Genomic DNA, 15,842 nt, shown 5'->3' on the forward strand with positions numbered 1-15,842 from the left:
TGAGACAGGGTCTCCCTGTAGCCCCAGCTGTCCTGGAACTCACTATGTAGACCAGGCTGGCCTTGAACTCAGAGATCCGCCTGCCTCTGCCTCCCGAGTGCTGGGACTAAAGGTGTGCGCCACCACACCCGGTGGTCACGCTCTTTTAATAAGACCAAAGACGGAAACTTTCTAAAGCCTTCAGAAAAAGGAGACTGATTCAATAAATTATGAAGCATCCACCAATAGTGTCCTTGACAGTCATAAAAGTAGACTTTTCATAAGATTTTATCTTAATATTGTATCATACGTTAAGTGAAGAGAAAGCCAGAGTCAAAACTATAAAATGATGGGGCTGGAGAGATGGCTCAGCGGTTGAGAGCACTTACTGCTCTTGCAGAGGACCCGGGTTCAATTCCCAGCACCCACAAGGCAGCTACAAACGGTCCTTAACTCCAGTTCCAGGAGAATCGGAAGTCCTCTTCTGACCTCCGAGGCACTGCACCGATGCGGGTGCACTCACGTACACACAGGTAATACACTCATACACATAAAATAATAAAAATAATAAATAATTTTTTTGTCTTTTTGGGACAGGGTCTCCTTGTAGCCCCAGCTGTCCTGGAAGTCACTATGTAGACCAGGCTGGCTTCGAACTCACAAAGATCCTCCTGCCTCTGCCTCCCAAGTGCTGGGATTAAAGGTGTGCGCCACCATGCTGGGCATAATTTTTTAAATTCAATAAATGAATATAAAAATAAAATGAATATAAAATGAATATAAATTGAATAAAATGAATATAAAAATTTAAGCAATTATGATTAACAGCATGCAGAGGAAAAAAGAATGGAGGAAAATGTACCCAAGTGTTAGCAAGTTACCTCTGGGTGCCTCTTGTTTACCTGATAGTGTGGTGTGTGTGTGTGTGTGTGTGTGTGTGTGTGTGTGTGTAGACAGACAGAGGCAGAGAGAGACAGAGACACAGATCTAATCAACATGTTTTTTATCATCAGGGCAAAGAAAGATGTTACATTAATGTATTACAAAATTTAATCCCACCCTACCATCTCTATTACCCCAACCAACTCAAAATCAACTCAACAGAAGGTTAATTCACAAAGTTCAAAAAAACAGTATATCCTTAATTCTCTGACTCCTTTCTCTTAATTTGAAACATACAAATACTCGATAATTATGTGAAGGGCATGCTTCTAAATGCTTCATAATTGGCTTTGGAAAGAATCATCAGAAACAGATTTTCACATTGCTCTGTGCTTAGTACACCTGCCTTAGTACCTTTATCCTGTAAGCCATACTGTCACATGACTGATTAATTCCTTGTTTATAACAGCACCATCAGCTGAACAGTCTGCATGGGCACAGGTGAGGCTGAATGGTTCTGAAGTTAAAGATATGTGATGAGACCTTCAGGACACTGGAAGAAGAAACCAAGGGAAATCTTGGGCCTGGTGCGGAGGTTGCTTAGCTGGAAAGACAGGTGACTGGGTGCTAGATAGAGCAGAGACTAAGGGTGAAGAGATAGTGGATTAGTGCGGAATGGGTAGGTGGTGAGCTGAAGGTTAGGTGGATAGCAAGTATGTCCAAAATAAACAACAAACTGTCCTAGCACAGTTGGCACTTAACCTCCTTGCACCTGCCTGTATTTCCATCTCATCCCATGCTATATATCTTGAACCCAGCTCCCAAGCACTTCCCTGCCTCAACTTTACCCACAAGGTAGCACCTCCTTTCCACCCTGTCATACCACCCTTGACCTGGAGAACTCCCATGTTACCTTCCTTCTGCTGCTGTGACTCTCCCTGCTACCTGTCAAGTCAGATGAGCACTTGGTTACTTACAAGCACCAGAAACTCTAGAATTTCTCTGTCACCCTGTTCACCCAGTGGGGTGAAGCCAGAGGCAACACCCCATAAAAACTTGCTGAAAGAATGACCAAGGCCTGATATGAAAAGCTACAAATTTGGGCTGAGGAGATGGCTCAGTGTTATGCTAGCATGAGAACCAGAATTTGAATCCCTAGAACCCATATAAAAGTCCTGCAGGTATAAGGGCTACCTGTAATCCCAGAACCAGGAGGCAGAGATGAGAGCCCTATGTATGACAAGCTGCCAGACTAGCTAATCAGCAAGCTCTGAGTTGTTGAGAGACCTTGCCTCAGTAAATAAAATGGAGGTTGATGAGGAAGACATCCACCATCAACTTCAGGTCTCCCTTGGCCCACACACGCATGTGCACACATACACACACACACACACAAAGTCAATGAGGTGGGATGCTGGTGGCGCTCCCACCCCATCTCTGCCTTCACAGTAGTCAACTACTAATAAGCAATTTATATCACCCCAAACCCAGGTAGTTTGAACCCAGTCTTCACCTCCATGGCAAAGGGTGTACCAGCTACACGAGGAAAGCTCCAGAAGATGTATAATCTACACGGATGCCAGCATTCCAGTCTACAAAGAGCTTGTTTATAAATTGCCAATATACTTTCCAGAATCAAGCAGATTAGGTTCTCTGCTCTTTTCTGAGGGGCTCTCCTGTGACTGTTCCCTTCTGCCAGCCCTGAATGAAGAATGCTAATTCTGAGAATTATGTTCCAGGTGTCAATCTTCTTTGTGCAACTCTGGCTGCCACCCACATTCCTGAAGAAGAAGACAAAAAAAAAAAAAAAAAAAGGAAAAAAAATTCAAAAAATCCCATTAAAAAAAAAAAAAAAAAGCTGAAAAAAATTCACAAAAACCCATTTAAAAAAAAAAAAAAAAATTCAGTAGACCAAAGTCCAAGGCATTCATTGCTCCCAGGATGCAAATGTGCTGAATACCAGTGTGTGAAAACACTCCCACCAGCAGTTTATATAAATGTGTGCTTATAAGAAGTATGGAGAAGTGAGGACAGTTGTGTGGCCGGAGGAATTATGGGTTTTTCCCATCTTTATTCTTCAGATAGTATTTTCAAGGGGGGAAATCCAAAGGCACCTGAGTTTACAAGGGATCACTGTCACTTTGAGTTGATGTTCCATTTCTCTTCAAAACCCCTACTCTTCTCTGGAACCAGAAGTGAGCTCTTTCAGTCCCCTTTAAATTTGTTAGCCCAGACTGCTTAAAATATTGCATCTGAATGGAGCCCCTCTCAGAGACCCATGGAGAGAGCAAGATCTGGCATTCTAATAAGGTCCTTTGAGGCCGATACTGTCAATCCATGTCCTCCATACCTTGGAGGAAGGGTCAAGGTTGCTCATGTGTCCCCATTCTATCAGCTGATGGGGTCCTGGCCTATGGTTCTTTGTCAGAGAGCAAGTCTTAAGTCATAGTATGTACTCTCTATCCTGGTATAAATACTCCCATTGTGGCTGGCTCCAGAGTGCCACATGATCTCAAGGTACAGGACTGGAAGGAGGGGAGGTCTGCTAACATTGTGAGCTGGTCTAGGCCAGCCTGTCCACACCACTGGAGTCAGGTTCTGTGGTGGCCATAACTTAAACCAGCACCCAGCCTGGGGATGATACACACCAGGCAGCCCAGAATAGACAGGGAACTACCCTACCATGTTCTCTTAGAGACTGTATGCATGTATTTGGACACATGTATACATGCATATTCATGCTGCTTCTGTAGTTCTGTGGAAAAGAACTTCTCAGATGTCAGACATATGGTCTATCATATACAGTTTCCAAAATGAGCTGCCAGATACTGAGCCCTAAAGTTGTGATCGGGGCCCCAGAGGACCATTCTGATGCTCCTCCCCAGGGTTTCCAGCATTAGTCCTGGTGTCACTCCACTTCACTGAACTTCTGGCACATGTGGAGTGTGCTGTGGAGCACTTCTGCAAACATTCAACTCAGTCTGCACAGCACTCCCTACTACAAATGGAAGCCATGCCCAGAGAAGCACAAGTGGCTTCAGAAGGAGTCACTGTGGCTCAAGCAACCTCTGTCCATGTGGGACTCTCTCCAGCACCCTGCAGCTTCTGCATTTAATCTGAAAAAGGCAGGAAAGAATGGCTGCCTCGGAGGCCCAGGCCTTTTCTAGGATCTCCAAGGTAGGGTCCTTCCTCAGGTGGTTCTCTCAATCAGGACTTCACCTGGACATTGGAGGGGGCCAGGCCATGACCCCATATATCCCCTTTGTCCTCCTTTAATGATCCCTTGTCCCTTCTGGTCCAGCTTCTTGTCCATTTTTGCCCTTCTCTGAGTACATACCTTAATGTCTGATGTCCCCCCTCTACCCTGTGTACCTCACAGGCCTCCACCCTCCCCAAAACCTCCTCCTCCCCAAATCAAAAGTGACGTATCAAAAAAAAAAAAAAGTAACATCCCATGCAGTCCTCCCTAGGCCCCTAAGCTAAGCCATCCCACCTCTGTGGTGAATGGGTCTTACCACATGGTGGAGAGGTGAGACTGTGTCCATGTGCTGGTGGAGAGGCCTCTATTCACCTGTGCGGTAGAATCACCAGGAGCTGTAAAAAAAGATATATATACAGATGCCCAGTGTCGCACCCCCAGAAGTCCTGTTTAAGTTGGTCTAGTTGTGATCTGAACTTAGGAAATGTAAAAACCTCCCCCATGGGATTCTATAAGCCTAAAACCACTGTCATATATTCTCTTACAACCAGGAAGGAACACAAAACAATCAAAAAATGAATATAAACCTTCCAGGCACTTAAGTCATTCAATAAATATTCATTGAATATCAGCCACCAACAGGACTTTGCTATGGGGGAGTTAGCAGAGATGGGAACTACCTTTGGATCGGAAGGGGGCAAATGTGGAAGCATCCCTATGTAGAGAGCAGGCTTTCACAGAGAGTTTACTGAGGTCACTGAAGAAGGACTTGATGTATGATAGAGTCTAGAAAGCCATTAGCTATGGCATTATTTTTTTATTTTATGTGTATGAGTATACTGCCTGTTTGTATGTAAGTGTACCCATGTTGTACAGTGCCCCTGAAGGTCAGAAGAAGGCATCAGATTCCCCTGTAACTGAAGTTATGAACAGTTGTCAGCCTCCATGTGGGAATCGAACCCCGATCCTCTGCAAGAGCAGCCAGTGCTCTTAACCATCTCTCCAGCCCCAACTGTGGCATTATTGAAGAGCACATCAGATAGTGTTAAGGGTAAAATACTCCAGGCAAAAAAAACTGTGTAAAAGATAGCATGCATTTGAGGGGAGTAGACAGAAACACCAGGTGACTATGATATATAGGGTGGAGACCAAGGCAATGGTAAGGAGAGGTGATAGGGGGTAAGAAGGCAGCCAGTATGTTCTCAAGGGCCCTGGTTCACAGGCTGGAGTGAAGGAACCCGACTCTTGAGGGCAAAGCCATAGTTAAACAGGGGAGAGGTATAGTCAGCACTGTGAAATACCTCAGGATGGAGGCCAGGGTAGTAGTGAAGGGAGGGTATTGCCAGAATAGAAGGCTGTGGGGGGAAAGTAAGAGATAGGAAAGGAACTCTTTAAGTTTTAGATCCAGATGGTGAGGGAGAATAAGGATAAGTTTGACTTTTCTCACCTATACTTTTGTTATCTGTTTCCAAACATGGACTTGAATCGATTCCCCATGGGAAACTTCTAGAGGAGAGTGAAGGTGGAAGGAGGTAACAGAAGAGGAGAAAGGACTAGGGCAGACTGTTGCATTGAATAGAGCAGAGGTTCTACAAGGGGCCATCACAGCAGCTTCTTAAACAAGGGAATGCCCCAAGAAGGAAAAATCAATGATGCTCATGGTAGAAATTCTGGAAAATACAGAAGTGTATGAAGAACAAAATACAAAAACAGGGTCTGGAGATGTGGCTAGGTAATAGAATGTTTGCCTAGCATGAATGCGGCCCTGGATTAAATCCTTACTACAAAAAAAAAAAAAAAAAAAAAAAAAAAAACCAGAGTTTTCTTATGGTCCTTTCCCTTATCTCCTGTCCCCAGTGGCCTCAAAAAATCACCTGAAATTCCACCACCTAGAGGTAATAACTGTTAATATTTCTACTTTAAAAATTAGAACCACATTTTACATGTTATTTGATATTTTGGAGTTAACTTGATAGCTCAGTGGGTAAAGGCACCTGCTTCCAAGTCTGATGACTTGAGTTCAGTCCTGGAACCCACATGGTAGAAGAGAACCAATTCCTGCAAGTTGTTCTCTGACCTCCACATGAAACCTCTATACTCATGCCTTGGCACATACAAGGCCACACACATTAAATCTATTAATTTTTAAAAATTAACCCAGGCATGGTGGCACATGCCTTTAATCCCAGAACTCGGGAGGCAGAGGCAGGTGGATCTCTGTGAGTTTAAGGCCAGCCTGGTCTCCATAGCAAATCCAGGCCAGCTAAGGAGACCCTGTCTCAAAAAAAAAAAAAAAATTAACATAGCCAGGCATGATGGCACACACCTATAATCCCAGCACTCAGGAGGCTGAGACAGAGAGATGATGAATTCAAGACCAGCCTGGGCTACATAGTGAGATCCTGTCTCAAAAAGAAAAATAAATCCTTTTGTAATCATTTCCAAAATCCCACCGTATTTCTTTTTTAAATACTACTTTTTAAAAAAAAATTTTAATTATTTTTATTTTATGTGTATGCATGTATTGCCTACATGTAGGTCAGTGCACCTGTGTTGTGCAGTGCCCTCGGAGGACAGAAGAGGCTGTTGGATCCCCTGGAACTGGAGTTACGGACAGTTGTTAGCTGCCATGTGAGTGCTGGGATTTGAACCCAAGTCTTTTGTAAGAACAGCTAGTGTTCTTAACTGCTGAGCCATCTCTCCAAATATAAAAATATTTGTTTATATGTATACGAATGTGTTGCCTGCATGTATGTAAGTGCGCCCATGTGTGAAATACCTGTGGAAGCTAGAAGAGGCCATTGGATCCCCTGGACCTGGAATTACAGATGGTGGTTAACTGCCATGGGGGTGCTAGGAACTGAACCCAGGTCCTCTGTAAGAGCAGCAAGTGCTCTTAATTGCTGAACTACCTCTCCAGCCCCCATGTCATATTCTTTTAAAATATAAACTAAATAGCTCATTAACTTCCTATTTACAGAGGTAACAATGCATCTAACCATCCTCTGGTTGTGGAACATAATTGCTTTAAAGTTCTACACTGTTATTTGAGTGGTCATCATCTTTTAGTGGAGAAGTTTGATCTGTTTATATTCATTATCAGATTATATTTATTGTTATTTTTCATTGTGATTTATACTGTTTTGCTGTTCCTTGTTGTATTTTGATCTTTTATAATGTAAAATGTTTGCTTTTTCTCTCAGATAATAGACAAGTTACAAGCTCTGTTTTTACTAATAGTTATTTTATATATGTGAAAAAATATTTATTTCCTCTATTAGTATCAAGAATGAAATGTTACTTTTGATATCATCCTATGAAGTTGAAAAATCTAACACACTGTGATTCCATTTTCTGTTGTTACAACTGAATAACATGAAGTGAGTAACTCACAAATCATAGGCACATACTTGGCTCATGATTCTGGAGGCTAAGGAGTCCAAGAGCATGGTACTTATAAAAATTATTTTTCTCACTGCTGACATAATATCTATATTAGTCACTTTTCTGTTGCTGTGATAGAAACACTGACCCAAGTAATTTATAGCAGGAAGGGTTTATTTGAGCTTACAGTTCTAGGGGAATTACAGTCCATCATGGCAGGGAGGCACAGTGGTGGAGGTGGCTGGAGCAGGAGCAGCAGAAGCTAAGTTCTCACATCATCATGCAGGCACAGGAAGCAAGAGAACAACTGGAGATCTGGCAAGGTTTAAGAACTCGCAGCCCACCCCCAGTGACGTGCGTCTTCCAGGATAGCCACACCTTCTAAAACCTCCCAAAACAGCGCCATCATCTGGGGACAAAATGTCCAAATACTTGGAGCCTATGGGGGACATTTTCATTCAAACCACCACAATATCTGGCAAAAGCAATTTAAGGAAGGAAGGGTTCGTTTTCGCCGGCTTCAAGGTGCGTGCAATCCACCATGGCAGGGGAGTCACAGCAGCAGGAGTAAGGCAACTGGTCACATGGCATTCAGTTGTCAGAAGCAGAGAGACACGAAAGTTGCTGTTCCACTCACTTTATTTATTTAGTATGTATGTGTTTGAGGGGGCACATACATATGTGGAATGCATGTTCACAAATCATGTATGTGCACGTGTGTACAGGCCAAAGGTCAATATTGAGTCTTCCTCAATTGCTCTCCACCTTATTTAATTTTTTAAAAATTATTTTTATGTGCATGATTACTTTGCCTTTGTAGTTATATATGTACCAAGCATGTGTCTAGTGCCCTAGGAGGCCAGAAGAGGGTGTTTTATCCCCTAGAACTGGAGTTACAGACAGTTGTGAAGCACCATGTGGGTGCTGGGAACTGAACTTGGGTATGCTGCAGGAGCAGTAAGTTCCCTTAATCACTGAGCCATCTCTCCAGTCCATCTACATTATTTTTTGAGACAGCATCTCTCACTGAACCTGGAACTCACCAATTCTGCTGGACTGGCTGGCCAGCGAGACCCAAAGATCTTCCTGTCTTCTGTCTCTGCCTTCCCAGGCACACACAGAATTTCCCATGGTGCTGGGGATCCAAGCTCAGGCCTTCACATTTGCAGGACAAGCACTTTACTGACTAAGTCATCTCTCCAGCCCCTCTTCCTCCTTTTTATTCAGTCCAGGACTCCAGCCCATTGAATGGTACCACTTACATTTAGGGTGGGTCTCCCCGTTTCAATTAAACCTTTCTGAAAAATGCCCGCCCTCATAGATGTACCCAAAGGTGTGTTCCCATAGTAACTCTAAATCTACTCAAGCTGATAATGAAGATGAATCATCACAGTGTCAGCAACTGCTTGGCATCTGGTGAGGCCTTGAACTGCGTTAGAACATGACAAAGGACCTTACATGCTGAGGCAGAGCAAGTATGCTTGGGAAAACGTCTTTTTATTCCAAAGCCACTCACTGTACAGGTTCCATTAATTCATTAATCTGGAGCCCTCATGATCCAATCACCTCCCAAAAGTCCCCCTCCAAATATTACAACATGAATTGAGGGCTTGAGTTTCCAACACAGGAAGCTTGAGGGGTAAATTCAAGCCACAGCACATTTTTACTTCTTGCTCCTTTCCTTACCCCATTCTTCTTAAGTTTTGTTGATACAATCTGGGATTTCATATACATGACAATGATGATTTTACTATTAATACTACATTTTTTTCTTATTCATGCACTTCTTTTTTCCTTATTTATAATTTATGTTTTATATGTGTATGAGTATTTTGCTTGCATGTGTGCAAGTGCATGTAGTGTCCATGGAGGCCAGAAAAGGGCATCAGATCCCCTGGAACTGGAGTTGCAGATGGTTGTTAGCTACCATGTGGGTACTGGGAACTGAACCCAGGCCCTCTGTAAGAGTAGCCAGTGCTCTCAACTACTGAGCCATCTCTCCAGCCTGTGATTTCTTCTTTTATAACACAACGCCATAAGTGACTTCTTGTTTTTGATCTGACACTGTAGCTCATCAACAAGTAATTCTTTTAGAAAATAATCAACTCATTTTTTAGCATGTCTGAGGCTATCTTTACTTTATTGCCCCATGAAAGAGTTGTAATCTCTTTTGCTCAAAAATCTACAGGTATTTTTTTTCCATTATCTTGAGATTTGGGGGCGGGGGGCAGCTGTGGTGGCGCACAGCCTTAATCCCAACACTTGGGAGGCAGGGGCAGGCAGATCTCTGTAAATTCAAGGCCAGCCTAGTCTACATAGTTCCAGGTCAGCTAGGTCTACAGGGAGACCCTAACTCAAAAACAAAAAAAGATTTTTAAATTAAAGATTTTTTAATTCTGTGAAAGAGAATGCTGCACCTAATTTTATTAGTTCTTGGGTATCCTGGAGACCTATAATATTTTAGAAATTTATATGCTATAAGGTCTCAATCTCACTTTCAGGAGCTTGTCTTGTAGAACTCATTACTGCACATGTTCTGTCTGTTGTGTCTACAGTGCTCTCCCCTGTGCTTCTACAAATAGAATAAGGGCTTAAGTTTGCTGACCATGCCTTGTCTGTTCTTAGATGGCCATCTCTTCGTTCTTTGTCTCTGAACTGTGAATGGTTTCTGTGACTGGACTCTATGTATTGCTTCCGGAGGTCCTTCAATTCAGCCATCACACTTTGTCATCTTCATGAAACTTTTTCTTCATTGTTCTTCATCACGACCTGCTATTGTCCAATAGACATGATGTCCTCTCTGGTTTCTTCTCTCTCTCACAGCACATCTATTTCAGGGGAAGACGTATTCCGACACTCTAGAATCATCTCTTTATTTTGATCTACAGTGTCTTATTAGAGGCTTAAAGATTACCTTCTGACTGCCAGTCCTCACTGATAGTCTTTCCCATGTCTTATCTAAGACATGCACAAGTAAAGTCAAATGAGGTTCAGTAGTTCTATGTGAATTTTTTAGGATTTTTTAAATTATTTTTATTTTCTTTAATTTTTAAAAGAAGATTATTGGTCTTTTGTACATTTCATCCAACAGTTCTTTTTTAACTTTAAAAAAAATTATTGTGAATTTCATACATGCATACAAGGTATTTTGATCAAATCCACACCCCCTGAAGAGGTTACCCAAATTGCCAATAGGAAATCAGGATACAGACCACTCTGGCTTCTTCCATGCAGGACGAGGCAATTGGCATACCCCTTCAGTGGATCTATCTAAAAGACTCCCAAATTGCATAACTCTTAACTGTAGGAAGAAAAGAAAGTCCTTGACTAGTGAATAGGAGATGTGAAGGAGAAATAAAGGCAAGAGTAGTTAGCATTATAAGTTCTAGACAGAAAACCAGAAAAAAGTCAAAACAGGGCAAATTCATATCAGAGTCCACTGGAATTTCTTGACAAGAGTTTCCAAAAGCATCACTCTATTGGGTTCCTCTTCGTTTTCCTTTTGTCTGCCAAGGCTAGACTTGAGAGTGATGGACTCAGGGTTTGTTTTCAGGCACTTTGATAGCTGTTGGTGTGGCTAGAATCAGTGTCAGTTCCCTCACAAAGGCTTCACTATGTGCAGGCAGGATCCAGGAGCTCTCAGGCAGTCCCCTGAGTTCTCAGCCCCTATGGGAGACTGGAACAGGCATTCTCTGGTGGTATGTTGAGATCTCAGCCCCTACGATAGAGGTCGGAGCAGGCACTCTGAAGGTGCATGCTAAGGTCTCAATCTTATCCTACCAAAGGACAGAGGTCTGCCCAGGGGCCATCTAAATTATTATTTATTATGTGTGTATGTGTATGTGTACCATGGTGCATGTGGAGGTCAGGGGACAACTTTTCAGCATTCTCTTCTTCCACCATCTGGGGATCAAACAAATCATCAGCCTTGGGGCTGATCAAACAAAATCATCAAGAGTCTTCACCTACTAAGCTACCTCACCCGGCCCCTGTTTAAATTTTTTTAATGCTCTGTTTTTAGCAACATGACTAACTTTCCAGACTTTTCCATCATTATCCTCCAGTAGTGTCTGTATGATCTACCCACCTAAACAGAACTACTACAGTAGAACCATTTATCACCCATAGTCGTTAAGCACCTGCTCTATGCCAGACCCTTTGCAGGGAACTAGAGGTCAATGGTGAGCCTCATAGGTGATCTCTGTCCTCAGTGAGTGTGTTAGAGGTCTGGGGGTGGATAGAGCTATACACAGTACGAGTACAATTGCCTCAAGAGCAGGAGCTGTGAGACCAAAGACAGGGACCCCACCTTTGTTTGAGGTCACCTGAAGAGGTTATTGGAGGAAGTGGCATGTGTGGAAAGTGGACCTGAAAAGTTCCACTCTGTGTCACCAAGTATTCCCTAGACTCCAGCTCTACCCAGCACCAAGCAGAATGGAGCCAGGGCAAAAACTTCCACAATGGTAGGGAGCCGGAAATCAGACAAACGATGATAGCTACTGCATTTTTACAAAGCTTACCGCACAGAAAGTAAGTCTGGCAGGGCAAGGAGTAGAAGGCAGACAGAGAAGCCTCCAAGAAACCAAGTGTGAACAGAAAATGTAAAGGAAGACACATGAGGCAGGGGAAGCAGGCAAGGTGAAGGTGAGACCTCCTAGCCAGGGAGCAGTAGGCTACAGAAGGAAGGAAGGCCTCAGAGGTGAAGTGGGGAGCACAAATCTTATTTCAGGCATAAGGAGCAGGCAAAGAGAGTTTGACTAGGTGGGAGAATGAGGAGTGGAGTAGACAGAGTACCACAGTCTCTGACAAAATCAGGGAGACTCCTACAAGTTGGGAACCAGATCAGTGTGGAGATGTGGTGGTTCATGATGTGATGCTGGTAGAGATGTGACAGCAGTCCTCCTCACCAGGGAGGTGAGGAGTAAGAGCCGCACACAACTTCCCAGCCATTCCACAGCTGAGTGTTCCACCCACCCAAGCTAACAGACTTACAGGTGGCAGGGATGCTAACACAAAGGCCCTGTGCTCCAGTATCTGTTCTGCATGACAAAACACTCAAAAATGATGGGACATAGGAGGAATTGGAGAAATCAGAAAATGCAACTGGTGCAGCAATTACTGTTGCAGACAAGAATCACTGATGCATGTAAAATGACCAGGCAAAAGTAGTAGCTAAACCGTCTCAGAATTCTCCGAGTACAGTGGCAAACCATGCCTATAGTGCAGCATTTGGGAAGCTGAGGCAGGAGAATCACCAGACAGGTCTACATAGTGAGACCCTGTTTTAAAAAAAAAGACAAATGAAATTTTTCTCCTCCAAAATACTTTATCGTTTCAAAAGGGAGAAGAGTGAATTTTAGCAGAGACACCTAGCAGACACCATCTAAGCCACACGAGCAAAGTCAACATTGCCAAGAAGGACATTTTGTGCCTCTGGAGGGAGATACCAGGTCACTTTAGTGTTTCTGCCAGAACCTCAAATGAGAGACATTCCACAAAGTAACTGGCTGGTAAACTTCTAAAGTGCCAAGGTCATAAAAAACAAAGAAAGTCCGAGGAGCCATTTAGACTAGAGCTGATTATGAGCTGGATCCTACTCCAGGAAATTAGTAAAATTTCAATAAATCCGTACAATAAATTTCCTGGTTTTGTTAATTGTACTAGGATTATGTAAAAGAACCTTGTTTTTATGAAACACATGTGAAAAGTATTGAAAAGGAAAAAGGAAAAACAGGAGTGGCTTACAGCAGCAGTAATCACTTCTCACAGTTCTATGGGATGTCCAAATAGCTCTTCTACAACTCACCCTGCTCATGTGGCCCTGCTCATGTGTCTGCAGGACCCCTACACCTCTGGCAATTGGGGCCCATAATTCTTGTGCCTGTAGCCCCTCATTCCCAGGAGCTTGGGAGAGCTTCTGCAAATGATGTCTCTGGACTATACTCCATGAGAATGAAGAAGCCACAAGCTGCTGGAACATGCATGCATATTTTTCTTGCTAGACAAAAAAGTTTTGACAGACAAAGCACATCCCAAAACCAGCCCAGATTCACAGGATGGGGAGGGAGAACTTCCTCTTATGGAAAGAGCACTAAAGTATGGGGACTACACTAATTCACCAAGTATACTTCATCCAGACACGTGCACCCCTTGCAGGCTCTTCACTGCCAGTCTCTAATGCAGAGGTCTCCTTGTGCATCAGAGTTTTTACATCACAGTCATATAGGAACAGGTAATCTGGAAGAGGGTGGGTAGGAACACTTGTTTTAAAATTCATTGAAAAATATTTTCCTTTTATTGAAATATACTAACATACAGCAAATTTCTCTGATCTCATTATGGTTTAACTGTGTACTTTCCTAATGAATTCCAGTTTTTAATATCTCTCTTTTTGTTTTGTTTTTGAAACAGGGTCTCCCTGTAGCCCCAAATGACCTGGAATTTGCTATGTAAACCAGGCTGGCCTCAATCTCACAGAAATCTGCCTGCCTCTGCCTTCCTAGTACTGAGATTAAAAACAAACCTCCATGCCTAGCCTTTAATATCCCTTGATGTTGCTATTTGCCACTCAAAGATATTGCTCTGTTCATGGGTTGGGAATTCAGTCCCTGTTCAGTAATGTTGAGGGGTAGGATACTTAAGAAATGATTAAGTCATGAGGATTCTGGCCTCCAGGGTGGACTGTTGTTATTATCACAGAAGCAACTTTTATTATAAAAATCAAGTCCGTGTCTCATGCTTGCTCTCGCCCTCCCCTGCCTTTGCCTTCAGTAAAGAAAACTCACTCAGTGCTGGCACTGTGCTCTGGCATGGCTCTTTTTCAAAAACCAAGAGTCGGTACATTTCCTTACTTAATAAAAGACCCAATCTCACGTATTCTAAGGTGCAGTGTAAGTATACTAAGCACCTGTTCAATGGAATGTTTGTTCTAAGCTTTGAGAATCTGCTAAATACTTGATACAGTGTGTTCTCAGATATGTGTTTGGACATAATTTTGTCCAAGTTTGTAGTTTGTTATTTTACTCTCTTAAGTGTCCTCTAAGGAGCAAATGTAAGGCAATTCAATTTATCAGAGTTTTCTTCCATAGATGGTGATTTTAGCTTTGTATCTAAGATGTCTTTGCCTAACCTGAGGTTATTAAGATTTTCTCCTGTTTCTTCTTTAAGTTTCATAGTTCTGGCCTATGATCCATTTTCATATTTTTGTATAAAATGTATATTATTGATTGCATTTAATTTATCTGTGCATGAATTTTCAGTTGTGCTAGTGTCATTTTCTTGACAAAAAGACTGTAGATCTCATTTGTCTGAACTGTGTATTATTATGGCTGGGGGAGTGATGGAAATGATTGCTGGGCAGAGCTAAAGGCACCCATACTCCCACCATGTCACCAGGCCTTGGATTTCCACCTGATTCAGTCAGCAGTCAAGTAAACAGGTCCTGTCACAGAGACAAGCTGACCATGGACCTCACCAGGCCTACTGTGGTTACTGTTTGACATTTTGAGTAAAAATGAGATTATTTTATAACCTCTGAGGATTGGACTGTTGATCCACGCAGCTTGTGGGAACATAGCCTTTACTTGGATGGTTAATAGTGAGTAGGTAGACAGATGGAGGGACAGATGGAAAGAAAGAAAGGTGGATGGATGGATGGTCAGATGCTTGGACAGACAGTCAGACAGGTGTCAGATAAATGAGGCGAGGAATGACAGAGGGATGGACATGTAGAAGGTGGAATACATACAGGTAGAAGAATGAAGGCCGAGTGGAAACATTGGAGGGTGGATGGATGAGGAGGAAGGAGGACTGGATGGTGGAAAGGCAGGCTGATAGGAGGGCCAGTGCACAGAAGTGGGGGCAGGTAAGGCCCATCTGTCGACACTGGCCTGGTACTCAGCTCTGGCCTCCTACAGGGAGTTTCCTGGTCCCCTACATCATCATGCTCATCGTGGAAGGGATGCCACTCTTGTACCTGGAGCTGGCTGTGGGGCAGCGCATGAGGCAGGGAAGCATCGGTGCCTGGAGGACCATCAGCCCCTACCTCAGCGGTGTTGGTATGTGGAATCCTTTCCCCCTGCCAGAGATCTGAGTGTCCCCTGGGCATCACAGGTGTGTGGGTGACCCTTCATGAGCAGGACTGGGTAGACCAATAGCTCAGGAAGGGCTGCTATGGTACTTGGGTAGAGAGGGACCTGGATTCTGACCCCCACAGGCAGCCCCCAGGGAAACTCCTACCATAGGGCATCTCCTCTGTGAGCCTCAGCTTGGGAGTCGGTAGAAAGTTGGACATAGCTGGCTGCCACAGGAGTGCTCATTCAGTCCCAGTCAGCCACTATCTGGGGACACACAGCTACTCCCTGTTAATATGTGCCTGGTTCTGATTTGGCATGCAAGT

The 15,842-nt window shown here is 43.4% G+C and overlaps 1 protein-coding gene across 2 annotated transcripts in view; it reads left to right on the plus strand.

Moving 5' to 3' along the window:
- The window catches only part of LOC103733157 (sodium- and chloride-dependent transporter XTRP3A), a 37,992-nt gene that overhangs the window by 1,343 nt on the left and 20,807 nt on the right, over window positions 1-15,842 (plus strand). For both annotated transcript variants that reach the window (XM_008831925.3, XM_008831926.2), the window contains exon 2: window positions 15,361-15,501. In XM_008831925.3, coding sequence (XP_008830147.1) covers window positions 15,361-15,501 — 141 coding nt within the window. The remainder of the gene's footprint in view (window positions 1-15,360; window positions 15,502-15,842) is intronic.

This window comes from Nannospalax galili, unplaced genomic scaffold (assembly GCF_000622305.1).
Source record: "Nannospalax galili isolate Female #2095 unplaced genomic scaffold, S.galili_v1.0 scaffold536, whole genome shotgun sequence".
NCBI classification, from domain to species: Eukaryota; Metazoa; Chordata; class Mammalia; order Rodentia; family Spalacidae; genus Nannospalax; species Nannospalax galili.